This window comes from Leptopilina heterotoma, unplaced genomic scaffold (assembly GCF_015476425.1).
Source record: "Leptopilina heterotoma isolate Lh14 unplaced genomic scaffold, ASM1547642v1 Lhet_47, whole genome shotgun sequence".
In the NCBI taxonomy this organism is placed as follows: Eukaryota; Metazoa; Arthropoda; class Insecta; order Hymenoptera; family Figitidae; genus Leptopilina; species Leptopilina heterotoma.
In genome coordinates, this window is record NW_025111098.1 from 3,728,924 (window position 1) to 3,747,043 (window position 18,120).

At 29.3% G+C, this 18,120-nt stretch overlaps 1 protein-coding gene across 4 annotated transcripts in view; it reads left to right on the forward strand.

Moving 5' to 3' along the window:
• The window catches only part of LOC122507463 (teneurin-m), a 312,536-nt gene that overhangs the window by 221,395 nt on the left and 73,021 nt on the right, over positions 1 to 18,120 (forward strand). For all 4 annotated transcript variants that reach the window (XM_043620183.1, XM_043620184.1, XM_043620185.1 and 1 more), the window contains 2 exons: positions 6,447 to 6,724; positions 10,610 to 11,231. In XM_043620183.1, the coding sequence (XP_043476118.1) occupies positions 6,447 to 6,724; positions 10,610 to 11,231 (900 nt within the window). The remainder of the gene's footprint in view (positions 1 to 6,446; positions 6,725 to 10,609; positions 11,232 to 18,120) is intronic.

Below are 18,120 nucleotides of genomic sequence, written 5' to 3' on the forward strand. Positions count from 1 at the left end.
TCATTGAAAAATCAATGATAGGCGAGAGATATCCGCGTCATTAAATAGATTCGCAGATACCTATACTCTGGTCTCGCGACGAATCTCTCGATACTTATATACACTGGAGTCGCCGTATCAGTTGCGAGAACGGTTACAGCGTCCCTCTTTCGGCAGAGATAAGAATTGTCACGTAAACTGTGGGTATAATAAGGCCATCGGTAAAGCGATTTAGCAGTTTACGTGACAATTCTTATCTCTGCCGAAAGAGAGACGCTGTAACCGTTCTCGCAACTGACACGGCGACTCCAGTGTATATAAGTATCGAGAGATTCGTCGCGTGACCAGAGTATATCTGCGAATCTGTTTAATGACGCGGATATCTCTTGCCTATCAACTGCGAATCTATTTAATGACGCAGATATCTCTCGCCTATCATTGATTTTTCAATGATAGAATTTTTTTGCAGAATACTATTTCCTAATAGCTGCTGCATTTTTAAATAATTATAATTTATAAATAATAAATTATTTATTATTTACATGAATTATTAAAAATAAATAATTAAACAAATTAATATATTAAACAAAAATTATAAACATTAATTTTTTATTATTATTATTTAATTAAAAAAATTTATTTAAAAAAATTTTTTCTTTTGGTTGCCAATATTCGGCCAATATTGGACCAATATTAACAACCGATGCTTGGCGAACCCGTTACATCCCAAGCATCAGCCCATATTGGTCCAATATTGGGAGTCAATCGGCGCCCAGCACGGCAACCAATATTTGACCGATTAAAGTCTATTGGCAATTTCTCACTGGGCTATTGTAAGAATGTAGTAGAAGCAATACAGGGTTTAAGGTTCAATTAGTACTTAAAAAGGAGTTGTCAGAGTTAAATAGAACTTACGCAGAAGAAAAAAGAACACGAAGGGTTTCTTAGGTGCAGGTTAGGGTTAAATTATACTTTCCAGGAAGTAAGCAGGTCTAAAAGTTCGACTCGGGCAATGACCATAGATTAAATCGAATATATGACTGGAATAAGAATGCCGACCTAAAACTACAAAACTGTTACTTTTGATACATTGTGGCAGATTATAAAACCGCGATATATTAAAAACAATGAAAAATTATAATTTCATGTACGATTTCATGTATATTTTCAGATTCCAATTTAATATTACGAGAAAACATGGATGCCATCTTGATGTCCATAGATATCAAAAATGGTCATATTCTTTCTTATAGGGCAAAAAATATTTTATAAATTGAGGGGCTTAATACAATAACAACCGCTACGCTCGAGCAGTCTTTTTCAAGCCAGCCAGCTCGTGAAAAATGTCAAAAAATTAAAACTTGAAATTTAAATTTTTTTAATGTACTATCTTGTAGATGATAAAAAAACGCATCTTTTTTTCTCAGAAGTTTTGTTCTAAATTGCATATTTCTAAAAATAAAATAAAAAGTCAGAATTTTTTTTTCTTAAATTTAATTAAATTTCAAAACATAAATCATCGTATCTTCGTTAAAAAGTAATAGATTTGCTTGCAATTTAGTATACACATTAATTTAGACCTACTAAAGCCAACAAAATGTTAAAAAAGTTTTTAAAAAAATTTTGTTTAATTATTTTTAATTGTAAATTAATGATAGATCGTCCAACGCCCTTCCGGCAGGACGAAAAAGACTCAGGTGAGTCCCTCCGAAATCACTAAAGAAAACTAACATGGATTCAGATAAATAAAAAATGATATATATCATTGGAAAGGTAACGAAACAAGCTTTCAGCGCATATAAATTTCGAGCTTGTAAGTTCAAAACTAAGGGCCGGGTAGTTTGAAGAAGTTCAGTTTTCCAAAAATTCACATAATTTTTAGTCACAGAATGACGAAGCCCGGTCCTGCCGGCAGGACGCTTTTCGCTTTATTTAAGAGATTACTTAGCCCAGGTTTATAAATTTAAAGACTCGATATTTACATCATTTGAAAGCTTGTTTCATTACCTTTCCAACGATATATTTATTTTTATATTTATCTGCTTCCATATTAATTTTATAGAGCAATTTCGAAAGGACTCGCGCCTGAGTCTATACTCGGATATACTGAACAATATTAAAAATGATTTTTTTTAATTAAACAATTAGGTTTCATTGTTTGAACGTTTCTGAAGAGAAAGAGACTTGTCCGGTCAAAAAATATTGATTTTTGGGGATTTTACATTAAATTTACGAAAAAATGTTTTTTTCACTGTTTAAAAACATAGCAAGTTTGAAGGCTTTGGAAAATGGTTTAAATTATTATTTTAAAAAGTCAAAAATATGTATTTTTTCGTCTTTTCGTCTACCTTAATCCCAAAGAGTGCCAGAAAAGAAAAGTTGAATTCCCTTTTTATAAAAGCCTTTTTTTCGGAACGTCCTTCCGACAGGATGGGCGCTTGGACGATTTATCATTAAGATTGGTCGATAACCACGCTATGTTATTTTTGGCAATAAAAAGTCTGCAGGGAATTTCAAAATTGAAAGAACTTCTCGTGAAAGATTTGTTCATTACTGTTTCAAGAAGTTTTCTGGAAATTTTCAAATCGATTCGTTGAAAACTTTTCGAAAAATTTAAATTTTAAGAAAAACGGGTGACACGTCGCACCCTTTCTATAAAAGGTAATTGACGGAAACGTAAACGCTTAAATAAATAAAATCTTTTTTGATCTAAGTGTATTAAGACATTGTTATTTTATTATAAAATGAGAGCACAAATTTACTTATAACATTTGTTAATAATATTTTTAACATTATTGACGATTAATAAGCAATTTTTACATATTTTTAAATGTATATATTTTTTCTTTTTAAACGCATGTGTTCACATTCTTTTAAGAATATTATTTGTTTTTTTTAGTCTTTTTAATTTTATTTGTTATTAATATTTATAATTCAAATTTAATACATTATAAATATTTTAAAAACGCATAACATTTTCAGTCTTCAAAATAAAATGTAGTTAGAACATTTAAAATTTTTAACTATATGTGTTTAAAACACATCTATAGTATTTATACTTAGTCTTTATCTTTTTTTAATTTGACTCCTACTTGCTTTAAATATTTTTTAAAGTACTCTTGAGATTCGACGGATACATAGCCTAATAGGGATTGTAAATCAGCTTTTTTTTCTTTTGTTATTCCAACCTTTTTAGCAAGACGGCTTTTTTGTAAATTATCAAAAGTTACTGATTTTTTAATGAAATAAGTAACTGGCTTACTTGTATAATTTTTATAAACGTTGACGTTACCGTTTGGGAAATAATCAATTTTGACGACTTTACTTATTTGAAGCTCTTTTGGAATTATATATTTATTTTGAATTTTGCTCTCGAAATCTTTAACAACATAATCTTCCTTTTGCACAATAATGAAAGGATGTTTCTTCGCATTTCTTATTAAATTTATGTATTCGTGTTCTGTTTCAATAACTTCTATCATTTTTTTTTCTGTGCACAAATACCAAAATTTTGATCGCATTGGCAAAAGAAATGACCGCGAACTGGGTACAAATGTTGTATCTGAATCTGCAATTTTTCAGACAGTAAAGATAAAAAAAACATCATATTATAATTTTTATTTTGCCCGCCGCATGCATCCGAAAATAACATTATTCTATTATAACATTTTTTTTTTAATTCTTCTAAAATCACATGAAGCAAAAAATTAAACACTGTATTCCCTCCTTTCTTTAAAAAGCCTTCCATAAAAAAAACATGTAACTCGGTGAAATTTCTTTATCTCGATGTACATGAACATTAAATATGTGAAGCCAAATTAGTCGAGAATAAAACTGCGCGGACACCGGAAGTTTCGGTAGGGGAAGGTTTTGGCCAAAATCGAATTCCAAACATAAATCTTGTTTATAGTTAGTTAACATAATTTTTTTTAATTTCGTGTGTTCCGCAACACTTCGTTTATGATTTTCGATTTCCTCATTGCCTTCATTCCCTGACTTTTCACTCTCAAAGCATACGTTACAACAATCAGTTCGTGGTACATGGAAAGTAAAATTAACAGAATGATTGAAGTACTTTTGGTACGTCGATTCAGAGAGAGGTGAACTCATAACTCCGGTTTTTAGTTTGTAATAATCAATAAATTTTTTATACAAAATTTTTAAAGTTAAACTACTATCTTGAAAATAATTTAAATTTGAATTAGTATAGTGTGATTTCGAATGTGGAAGACTTTTACAGTGCTCAAGAATTAAATTTTTCATTTCCTCTGATAATTTTACAAAATGATTTGATTTTCCACGTTCATCTTTTAAACTAAGATTTTTCTTTATTTTGTTCTGTAAAAATCTCAGTCTACCTCTTTTAATACCTATTATATTTAATAAAAACTTTTCGCAAATGATAGTCTGCTCATCAGTTTTACATTGAGAAGAAAAAAGATAAATCCATTTGCAAATTTTTAGCGTATTATCAGATTCAGGATTTTTTTTTTAAAAGAGAACTTAGTAAAACATTCTGCGAAGTATATTCCCCAAGTTCCCAAAACGCGTTGAATAATTTTTCCTGACATTGTCTGCCAATAGTTTCAAAACATTTGTTTTTACAGCAGGAAGTAGGACCTTCAAATATTTTCCGGCAAACTGTCTTTCTGCTATGCAATGAAACATATTCTTTTCCCTGTAGAATTTAACATTAACTTAATTTATAATATTTTTAATATTTTATAAATATGTAAAAACAATAAATAATTTAATTAAAAAATAAAATATAAAATTATATATTGTATCCCATAAATATTTTACTTAAAATTTTAAAATTATTGTCCATACCTCATTTCTGAACTTTTTTGCTACATTGCGTTTCCAAATATTATCATTTCTTTTTCTTTTACGCCCAAATGAAATATTATCACTCATTTTTTTAAAAAACTGAACACACTTTTCTTGAAATAAAATACATTCGATTTGTACTAATGTACAAAATATACTAATATTACGAATTCAATCTAACTTGCCTTCGTATTTCACTAATTTCATATTATTTAAAGACAAATAATTTGTCATTATTTATAATCACTAACTATGTTTGTCAACAAAGCAGTTATTCACTAAAGACTTATTTGGAACTCACAGTAAACTAATAAATAACCGTATAATACCTTCTAGAAATAAATTTTCAAATACAGATATTATAAAAATATTTATAATATAAATATTTTTAAATATTCAATATTTTATAATAACAAATACAATTATTAAGATTGAAAATATGCGTTTCATAAGATTCATAAAGTATTAAAAATTGTTAATTTTAATAACATACGAAATTATATACAGACTAAAAATATATTTTATTTATTTAAGCGTTTACGTTTCCTTCAATTACCTTTTATAGAAACGGTGCGATGTGCCACCCGTTTTTCTTAAAATTTAAATTTTTCGAAAAGTTTTTAACGAATCGATTTGAAAATTTCCAGAAAACTTCTTGAAACAGAAATTTAACAAATCTCTCACGAGAAGTTCTTTCAATTTTGAAATTCCCTGCAGACTTTTTATTGCCAAAAATAACATAGCGTGGTTATCGACCAATCTTAATTTACAATTAAAAATAATTAAACAAAATTTTTTTAAAAACTTTTTTAACATTTTGTTGGCTTTAGTAGGTTTAAATTAATGTGTATACTAAATTGAAAGCAAATCTATTACTTTTTAACGAAGATACGATGATTTATGTTTTGAAATTTAATTAAATTTAAGAAAAGAAAATTCTGACTTTTTTTTATTTTATTTTTAGAAATATGCAATTTAGAACAAAACTTCTGAGAAAAAAAGATGCGTTTTTTTATCATCTACAAAATAGTACATTAAAAAAAATTAAATTTCAAGTTTTAATTTTTTGACATTTTTCACGAGCTGGCTGGCTTGAAAAAGACTGCTCGAGCGTAGCGGTTGTTATTGTATGCAGCCCCGCAATTATTGTCTGACAAACAGGAACATTATGTATTTTGTATTTGGATACTTTATTTTAATATATTCTCTGCCTTTTAATATCTTATTAATTTTACCTAGATTCCCCTTTAATTGCTGTTTCTTGCTTTTTGATAATATTAATTTTGCAAATTTATATAGCTTTTTGCATGTTAATATATTTTATAAAAACAGAGCATTATCTTTAAAAAAATCCTATAATACTATCAAGAGTTGTATATTTATTTCTTACGAATAAGTCACTTTAAATATGAGTAATTTGTACTTTCATTCAAGTTAATTTAAAACTGCCTAACAAAGTAAATTATTAAATTTCTTATATTAATTGTAAAATTACACATTCCAAAATTTTTTTTATTGTGGAAATGTTTCAACTGTGTTATATTCTTCAATTTTCGACGAACTGAATAATTATTAATAAATACAAACTTGTTAACTTTTTTTATTTATCATTCTAAATACAATTATTTTATGAATAGGAGGAAAAACTTTTCCTGCTAGATCATTTCCACCTGATGGTACAACTTTTGCTCAAATAAGAATTGGGCAGCGACTTAACAAGCAGATTTCAGCCTACAGTTACTGGAATATGCAGTTTTACCAATCAGAAGCAGCGTACGTTCGTTTCGACTACAATATTCCACGTGGTGCTAGTATAGGTGTTTACGCGAGAAGAAATGCCCTACCAACACATACGCAATATGATCTTTTAGAAGTGTTGAGTGGATTCAAAGCTCGTACTACTCGAGCATCTCATGTGAGTATAAAAGAGGAAGATATAATTTCTAAAGTTAAATTGCGAAAAATATTTAGAAAATTTACTAAATTGCTTTCTGCTTCTCAGTATTTTGTTATTAAAAAGTAGGTATTATATTTTTCAACAAAAACTTTTTGTATGCTTCAAATTTTATTTAATTGATTATGAAATGATAATGATCACAGGAAATCTTTGTAAGTTGTTCTATCGTTTATTCTTTAATATTTGAAATTCACGTATTGTTATTGCTGAGCATATAAGACTACATTCAAAAATGTATGAATGTTTGAATGCTAACTGAGAATATTTCAAAACAATTATTACCTATTATTCACTAATTGCTCTATGTGAACATACACTGAGCTTATTTATAGATACTGCTGAAATACAAAAACCACCAACACAGCACCGAAGATTTCCTGAAACTCGACAGGACCTCGTTTACCGAGGTTAAAAACATTGAGTGACGATGTTCATGGGAGATTGTGTGGATGTTCAAATGTCCACATAAACAGAATATTAAATATCAGCCTTCAGCAAAAATTTAACTCCAAATATTGACTCGCGATGTTCAGTCAATATTCGGACAATATTGGTTTATACGTGTATAATTATCAAACAAAATTTTTATAACTATCCCGGCAAGAAGGCTGGAATCGATTGGAATTAAAAAAATGAATTACATTTAATAGGGGAGACTAGGTGCGGTTGTTATGCTGTGCAGTTGTTACAAATGGAATATCTCAGAAACAGTTAGTTATAGAGATGGGGTTCCAAAGAGAAAAATGTTTAGTTTTTATGTACGAACTTACTGCAATATGTTTAAAAATTATATGCAAGCTTTACAAGTAAAAAAATTGGCACATTGGTTTTTAAAGGCCAAAAGTAAATATTTCTCTGCCTGATATTTTTTAAATAATTAATAGACCTTTATACTTAACAAAGTAAATTTTTTAATATCAATTCTATGAGGATTAAGCTTTAAAAAACTGCCTTGGTTGTCCACATTTAGTGCATACTTTTTTAATAAAGTGTTTTATTGTAAAAAATGTACCTGTTGTGCAGTTGGTACAAGTGATAATGAGAACGGATATTTTTTCCAAAATTCATCAGATTCGTTTGAAATGTAAAATATTTGTCAAAAATGTAATCACACTCATTTTTTATGAAAAATCTCATGGTTTTTCTAAATTCGTCTTTAAAATTAATGAAAAAAAACTTTTTTAAGTTTCTTTCATTTCGAAACAATATTAATGCTGCCATCTCTATGGAACTGTCACGTACTATTACGTTGAGTCAAAAATTATGAATAATTAATAAAAGTTGTTATAAGAAATTATTTGTCTTCAATTTAGAAATGTTATAGATGATTCTTGGTATTGTAACAACCGACATTCACTATGTGCAGTTATTACAATTTACACGCTGTCACTCAAATGCTTGTAGTTAATTAAATAATCCCTATTGAAAATCCCCATATGGGAAACCACATGGGAAACCACATGGGATCCTATGTCAAAAACCATGTAAAACCCTACTTCCATGAAGGAAACCACGTGGTTTACCATGTGGTTTCCCATGTCAAACCATATGGGAAATTGAGACAGGATTTTAGTTAGGAATAGACATGGGGAATTTGAACAGTTCATCTATGCATAAAACCATATCAAATCCCACATGTTTTTCCCATGTCAAATCCTAAACCAAATCCCATGTGAAAAACATTATCATTTATTTATAATTATTTTCCCAAGTCAATCCCCAAGTGAAAAACAGTATCATTTATTTATAATGATTTTCCCATGTCAAATCCTAAACCAAATCCCATGTGAAAAACATTATCCGCCTTATTGAATATCCCTACATGGGAATCCACTTGGAATTTTACAAGGGATTTCACATAGGATTTTATATGGGAATTGACATAGGATTTCATGCAAGATTTCACCTAGGATTTAATGAGACATCACATAGTATTTTATTAAAGATCCAATGAAGAAATTTTCAAAGGATTAAAAATTATTTAATAAAAAATTAAATAATATATAGTATTAGTGTTACAAGTCATCAAAAAAGTAAAAAAACGATAATTTGAAACACGTCCTCTCTGCTACAGGTTCTCAGCTTTTATATACTTCCAGAATCGTCTCAACAGCGAGAGAAGTCACTTTCGCCACCTAGCGGTGAAAGTATAGGAGCGACAGTAATCTTTAACATTACTAAGGAAACCATGTGGAATACCACGTAGGATTCCATGTGGTTTCCTACGTGGGGATTTACATGGGATTTTACTTAGGAATTTAAGTAGAAATAAATTCCCAAATAAATTCCTAAGTAAAATCCCATGTAAATCCCCACGTAGGAAACCACATGGAATCCTACGTGGTATTCCACATGGTTTCCTTAGTAATGTTAAAGATTACTGTCGCTCCTATACTTTCACCGCTAGGTGGCGAAAGTGACTTCTCTCGCTGTTGAGACGATTCTGGAAGTATATAAAAGCTGAGAACCTGTAGCAGAGAGGACGTGTTTCAAATTATCGTTTTTTACTTTTTTGATGACTTGTAACACTAATACTATATATTATTTAATTTTTTATTAAATAATTTTTAATCCTTTGAAAATTTCTTCATTGGATCTTTAATAAAATACTATGTGATGTCTCATTAAATCCTAGGTGAAATCTTGCATGAAATCCTATGTCAATTCCCATATAAAATCCTATGTGAAATCCCTTGTAAAATTCCAAGTGGATTCCCATGTAGGGATATTCAATAAGGCGGATAATGTTTTTCACATGGGATTTGGTTTAGGATTTGACATGGGAAAATAATTATAAATAAATGATACTGTTTTTCACTTGGGGATTGACTTGGGAAAATAATTATAAATAAATGATACTGTTTTTCACATGGGATTCGGTTTAGGATTTGACTGGGAAAAACATGTGGGATTTGATATGGTTTTATGCATGGATGAACTGTTCAAATTCCCCATGTCTATTCCTAACTAAAATCCTGTCTCAATTTCCCATATGGTTTGACATGGGAAACCACATGGTAAACCACGTGGTTTCCTTCATGGAAGTAGGGTTTTACATGGTTTTTGACATAGGATCCCATGTGGTTTCCCATATGGTTTCCCATATGGGGATTTTCAATAGGGATAGATATAGAGCTAAATCAATTATTGCCTTTTATAACTAGATAATATACCTTTGATTTAATCGTTTGACCAAACAAATTGGAGTTAAACTCTAATCACAGTAACTGTTTTTATCAAAATTGTAACAACTGCACCTAGTCTCCTCTACCTGATTTTTCCCATATTTCGTAAGTCTACGTAAGGAATATCTTTAACAGCCAAGTTAAATAACTTTTTATTCCGTTTAAGCAAAACGTGAAACGGAATTAAATATGGAATCAAAACTTTTATGAATTGAATATGAATAATAATTATAATTCTTTTTCAATAAATATTTTTATTATTATTTTTATGTGGACATTTGAACATCCACACAATCTCCCATGAACATCGCGACTCAATGTTTCTAGCCTCGCTGAATGAGGTCCTGTCGAGTTTCAGGAAATCTTCGGTGCAGTGTGGGCAAATACCTTTTGGGCAAAAAACAATATCCGCTCCAAAAACGTTCTTAATACGTTTTTAGAACGTTTCATGTCCGCCAAATAATGTTCCAAAACATTTTAAGAATATGGATGTCAAAATAATATTCTAGAACATTATGTGGCAGACATGAAACATGGTTTTTTCCCAGAGGGTATTCGTTTTCGAAATCTAAAGGATTAAATAATTTAACAACTATCAAGGATTCACTCTATTCCATTTATTATTTTGTTATTCTAAAAATTAATTTACTATTAAAAGCCCTCGATGAAGAAAGAAGTAACACATTACATGGAACCTGGCCATTGGTTCCTTTCATTATACAATGACGACGGAGATCCACAAGAAGTATCCTTTATAGCTGTGATAGCTGAAGATATGACACATAATTGTCCCAATGGTTGCAGCGGTAAAGGAGAATGCTTATTAGGGCATTGTCAATGTAATCCTGGATTTGGCGGAGATGATTGTAGTGAGAGTGTTTGTCCTGTTCTCTGCAGCCAACGGGGTGAATATATCAATGGCGAATGTCAGTGCAATCCTGGTTGGAAGGGAAAGGAATGTTCTCTACGTCATGACGAATGTGAAGTTCCTGACTGCAATGGACATGGTCATTGTATAAATGGAAAATGTAATTGTGTGAGAGGATATAAAGGAAAATTTTGTGAAACAATAGATTGTCCTCATCCAACTTGTTCAGGACATGGCTTTTGCGCTGATGGATCTTGTATATGTAAGAAAGGCTGGAAAGGTCCTGCGTGTAGCCAAATGGACAAGGAAGCATTACAATGTTTGCCAGATTGCAGCGGACATGGCACTTTTGATTTGGAAACACAGACTTGTCTTTGTGAACCAAATTATTCTGGAGACGACTGCTCAAAAGGTATAAATAATTAAATTTTACAATAAATTTTGTTTCTCTTAAAATGCGACGTGATAAACAGTTTAAATATAGCTTAAATGAGAGCTTAAACCTTCAACTTGAACTTATAGAAATATAAATATCTGTAGCAATAACTCAAAATTGTCGAGAACAAATTTTTACCGCGTGCTCATATTCTGGGGGTCAATACGAGTGCAACTAACTGCTTATACATTTCATTGGGCAACAATCTTCTTGCATTTCCTATCCCTTTTTGTCGTGATTGAAAGCTCGTATGCAATTTGCCTACTTGAGTCGCAACGGCACATGTAGGTTGGTAGGAAAGGGGTTGTCATATACCCAGTAAAAAAAATTCGATACACGGACCGCGGAGTTCGTATACGAGCTCGGTAGCTCGTATGAGAAATATGAGAAAACTCTCATACGAGCCTTTTCCGTAATGAGAAGTGTATAGATGCTTGTATACGAGGTGACTTTTAAAGCATTTTTCTTAATATAACACTATTTTAAAGTAAATGTAGATAATAGAAATGAATTTTCAAAGTAAAACAAAGCTAAATTTATAAAGGAAATGAAGTTTTAAGAAAAAAAGAATAATTTTGTTCAAAAAATTTATTCACACTGAAAAAAGGTTAGAATTTGATAATTCCTTGTTACTCTAACTTACCGACATTAGATATTTCTCAGATGCGGTAAGCACGATTTTGTATTGCGGTAGAATAAATAAGTTTTTTTCATTACTAATTAATAATATATTATTATTTATTTATTATATATATGTTCTTATATAAAATAATTAAATTTAATACAAAATCTGCTTATCGTATACGAGAAATATCTAATGTCGGTTAGTTAGAGTAACAAGGAATTATCAAATTCTAACCTTTTTTCAGTGTGAATAAATTTTTTGAATAAAATTATCCTTTTTTTCTTAAAACTTCATTTCCCTTATAAATTTAGCTTTGTTTTACTTTAAAAATTCATTTCTATTATCTACATTTACTTTAAAATAGTGTTATATTAAGAAAAATGCTTTAAAAGTCACCTCGTATACAAGTATCTATACACTTCTCATTACGGAAAAGGCTCGTATGAGAGTTTTCTCATATTTCTCATACGAGCTACCGAGCTCGTATACGAATTCCGGGGCCCGTGTATCGAATTTTTTTTTACTGGGTACCTTGTCGCTGTTGGTCAGGCAGTAACTTGACTCTGCTAGGATCATAAGCGAGTCGGGCTGGTGGACCTGTGAGGAAAAATTTTTCAAGTGTACCAATGTCAAAATTGCAAGTTGTTGGATAAGGCTAATATTTTCACAGTATTTAGTACTATGTATGAGTACTTCAACCACCAAGTATTATGAAATTTTATAAAAAATTGTAGAGGGGGGAGGGGGTTGAAGATTTTGGATAAGTATACCCTACTAAAAATAAAATTAGGAATGGTCAGACAAATGGCCAGGCCGCCTGACCACTTTAATCCAGTTTTCTTACGATTCTGGATGGATCTCGTCAGAAATCTATCACAACTGATCAGGAGGAAGTTTAAAGTGGTCACAAGTTTGCTACTATCCCCTCCTCTTTGTTGACCCCGCCCATAATTGGTGACTATTTGAGACCATTTGTATCTCATTTTTGACCATATTTTTAAGCCACTTCTGTTTTATTTATTTAAACAATATGCAAAAAGTTGCAACAAATTAATTTTAAAAAATATATTTTATTAATTAATATCAGTTTGTTTACATACGGAACAACTTGAAACTAATTCCCGGAATTAAATTAAAATTTGGACCCTACGGGGATCGAACCCCGACGCATGATCTAACCTAGTGCCTAAACTAACTGCCCTAACGACTGCGACTACCGAACCGACTTACATATTTCTGGATTCAACTGTCTATATAAAGAACGGTAAAATAGTAAAATTCAATTACCAATATTATCAATAAATCAGAATAAACTGTTAAATAATTTTTATTAATTAATTATATTTCAATTTAGTCATAATAGGTTATGTGAATTAATAAAAATTAACATTATTAATTGAATCAATAATAAATTAAGTCTTAACTTTACAATTTGGAATGTTTTATAAACTATAATACGAATACAGATTAATAATAATTATTATTATATCTGCATTTAAAATGAATTTAGTATTTAATATTAATTTAATTTAACATTATAATTTATAATAATAATGAATTATTAATGCAATATTGAAATTTTTATAAATTTTAAATTTAAATTATTAATAATCATTATAGTAAGAAATTATTCTATTAATGATTAATAATAATTTAAATATAACTGTATTTCAATTATAATGCAAATACTTCTCATAATAAGTACTGACTGGTATAGCAAATTACTAATATTATGAAACAAAATTTATTATTAATTAACTATATTAAATAATTACAAGTAAATATACATATATTAAATTAATATATTATAAATATATACATTAAATAAATATATTAAATAATGTTAAAAGAATGCGCCGAATGTTTTGATTTATTTACCTACTTTTGCTGTATAATTAATTCAATAATTATACCAATTTGAAAAATGAGAACTTTTGTTAAGTTAAAAGAACAATTTTTATAATAGAATAATGTATTCTGAAATGTAAAAAATAAATTTGAAAGATTTTATATGTATATATAAATTTTCATGAGACTTTACCAAAATTAGAAAGATGTACCAAAATTTTTATAGGTTATGTGTTCACACATTTCAGAAATAGTCAAGAATTTCAGAAATTGTCAGGAATTTCAGAAATGGTCACAGCTTCGAAAATGGTGGGAGTAAAGTGGGAGGAGCTTGGAAAGTATTTAGTTAGGAATGGTGAGAAACGTTCGAAAACGTCAGTAGTGGTGAGACTGTTCAGGAATGTTCAGAAATTCTGACCATTCATGACGATTCCTGATTTTATTTTTAGTAGGGTACTCTCTAAATCTGAATAAGTGAAATTTCACTTATTTTAAGTAAATATTCACTTATTCCATGTTTCAAAACTCTTCCACGTAGAATAAGTGAATATTCACACATGAAATAAGTGAATTATATTCACTTATGAAATAAGTGAATTATATTCACTTATTAATAAGTAAATTATATTCACTTATTCACGGTGTTGGAGGTCGAGAACTGTCCAGTGTTGCCAACCAATATGAGCACGGAAAAAAATTTCTTATAGAAAACACAAACTTTTTCGTAAAATATACAAATAGGTTAAGTTGTGCTTTATGCAGGCGAGTTTTGTGTTTCCAACAAGCTGGTTTGTGTGTACCACAAACCAATCTGTTATAACACCAAGAAATCCACGCATGCGCAAGAAAATTCAAGTGAACGTCTGGTTGTCGTCTGCTGCGTGACTGTTTAAGCTGTTGAATCATAAACTGAAGTTTGTGACAAGACTCATTCTGGTTTGTGTATTTCCCATACTCAGCCGTTTGTGGATACTACAACCGCCGTTCATAGATGGCACAGGAAATCTTGTAATTTTCACAGGAAATTTTTTTCCGTGAGACATTCCACGTCAACACGGACAGAGCTACAAACATAAATTGCTTTGATGGATTTAAACGTTCTAGGGCTTAGAAGATTTCTACATTTATGTACTTAAAGATGCCGATAGGAGTTTTTAAAAAAATTCCATTTCTGATACCAATAGAGCTGTCAAAAGTCAAAAGGTCCAAAAATCACAAAATACTTTTATGAATTAAAAGCAAAAAACGAGGTAAATTATTCTGTAAATCATTCTTTAACAGTTTTTAGGGTCCCCGATTATAAATCTAAAGTTTTTATTTAAAGAAATCAAAAATGTCGGATCCAATACAGCGGACGAAATTCAAATTTTATCAGATTCGATTCAAACTTGTTACTCGGGGGTTTTTAGGGTCGCTGATTATTTACGAATCTGAAGTCACTTTTTAAAAATTCAAAATGGCGGATCCAATATGGCAGAAAAAATTTTCAAATTTGATCCGATTCCCTTAAAACGTGTTACTCGGAGGCTTATGGGGCCACAGATTACGAATATAAAGTCACTTTTTAGAAATTAAAAATGTCGGATCCAATATAGTGGTCAAATTTTTAAATTTGATCAGATTTAATTAAAACGTGTTACTCGGGGGTTTTTAGGATATCTGATTGCAAATCTGAAATCACAATTTAAAAATTTTAAATAGCGGATCCCATATGACTGAAAAAAATGTTCAAATTTGATACAATTCGCTTAAAGCTTGTAATAATAACAAATCGTTTACATTATAGAACAGTATGAAGCTAGAATTTCTTAAAAGTGACTTCGTAATAAGATACGCTAAAAACCCCCGAGAAACAAGTTTTAATTAAATCTTATCAAATTTAAAAATTTGTCCACCATTTTTAATTTCTACAAAGTAACTTCATATTCGTAATCTGTGGCCTCATGAGCCTCCGAGTAACACGTTTTAAGGGAATCGAATCAAATTTAAAAAAATTTTCCGCCATTTTGAATTTTTAAAAAGTGACTTCAGATTCGTAATCAGCGACCCTAGAAACCCCCCGAGTAACAAGTTTGAATCGAATCTGATCAAATTTGAATTTTGGCCGCCATATTGGATACGCCATTTTGTATTTTAAAAAAAAACTTTAGATTTATAATCAGGGGCCCTAAAAACTGTTAAAGAATGAGTTACAGAATAATTTACCTCGTTTTTACCTTTAAATTCATAAAAGTATTTGGAGATTTTTGGACCTTTTGACTTTTGACAGCTCTATTGGCATCGGAAATGGAATTTTTCAAAAATCGCCCATCGGCATCTTAAAGTACATAAATTTACAAATTTTTTAAGCCCTAGAACGTTTAAATCCATTAATGCAATTTTTGTTTGGAGCTCTGTCCGTGTTGACATGGAATGTCCATAATTTATAAATATTAATTAACAAATGAATATCATTTATGAAAATAAAGATAAAGTGGTAGTTTTTTTAAGCACTCTGTCCGTTAGACAAAATGTTTCAATGTTTTTATAAGATTAAATTACGATGTATTGATGTGCAAAACTCCAAGGATTAATTTAAAAAAAAGAAAAATCAGTAACCTTCAATAGGGTAAATGTGGGTATTATCGAGGAATTTTGTATACGTCATACATCCAAGTGGTTTAAAAATTATAAATAAATGTATATGGCTTTGTTTTTTTTTTAATGAATATTTAAGCTTTCTTTTCTTTAAAAAAAAATTTCCAATGTTATAGAAAATAGTTTTAATCGTTAAATAAATAATTAAATAGAAGACTCAAATGCTTGTAATCTGGCGGGACTTAGTATGACTTGAGGGTATTTTCGCGTGGCAAATATCGTTAGTGAGTGTATTATCGCGCGGTAAATATCGCGGATAATTTATTTATTGCTTTTTGGATTTTTGTAATAGTTACTTAATTAAAATGTAGTAAATGTAAAAAATTAAAAGGAATAATAATAGTTTTTAAAAATATAAATATAAATATCGCAAGAACTTGAATTAAAAAAATTTTATGCATTATAATAAATGGACGAATTCAATAGTAAACTAGTATCACAAGAAGAAAGATACTTGGTTTTATTATAATAATTTAATTAGTCTCATAATATAAAATAATACTCTGATAAAATATTCTAAAGCAATTATTATCAAATATTTCTAACGTATAGTCAATTCTCATTTGACACTTTTGCTCCTTTTTAATAGCTATTAAAAATTTTTTCCTTAAATATACAGATCTCACTTACTTTAATTTTTTTATCTTTTCCATTACTCTTTATTTTCTTGCTTGTATTTTGTAACTGTTATAAGATTTACTAAAATTCTGAACGTTCAAATAAACGAAAATGATCTTTAGAAAATGTCAAAAAATATTAGGCCGGGAATATAGTTATGCTGCGCGACACCAGCATAAGGTATTGAATATTTTATTAAAACAATCGTTGTAAATAACTGAACTACATTTAAAAAAAAAATTGTATAAAAATTTGTTTAAAAAACTAACAATTTTATAAAAACAATCTTTATTTTTATAAATGATATTCATTTGTTAATTAATTTTTATAAATAGGGGAGACTGGGGCAAAAGGTTAAATTTTCCATAAATGATTTTTTTAGGCAATATAATCAGCTTAGATGTAAATATTTATATATATCAATATTGTAGGGCAACTTGTCCTCTACAACTTTCAATAAAAAAGTTTCTGATATTTTCGCATAAAACACATGTTTTGTCCTTTTTGAAAATTTTGTTTTTTTAACAAAAATGCTGGGGCGAAAAGTTAAATGGCTGGGGCTAAATGTTAAATTCTATTTTTAGCCTACTAAAACTATTTTCTGATAGGTATTAAGTAGTAGATAAGTTAAAGTATACGTAAACAAGTAATTTAGTTAATAAAAGATCTGTGTTTATTTAACAAAAGATTTAGAACAGTTATAAAGTTAATAAACTAAAATTTCAACAACAACAAAATTTTTTTTGGTTTATTTCACGTGAGCAGTTTTGTTTATTGACAGAGTACTTGCCTAATGTCAAATAAATAATTTTTAAATAAATAAACCCAAAAAAACGAAAAATAAAAACAAAATTTTTAACAACATGTAAAAATACATTTAACTTTTCGCCCCAGGGTGCGTTTCTGGCTTTAAGAACAAATATAAAAAATCTGACTAAAGATATTTAGCAAATACCTTCAGGTATCTCTTCAAGGGACCCAAATAAGGACCTAAGAAAATCGCGATGAGAATAAATTCAAAAAATATATACTTAAAAGTTGATATTTTATTTTACGAAAAAATTTTCAAAAGTAGGGTGAAAAAAAATTTAAATATGGACACCACAAAAATGAACAGAATGTCACATAACTCCGGAC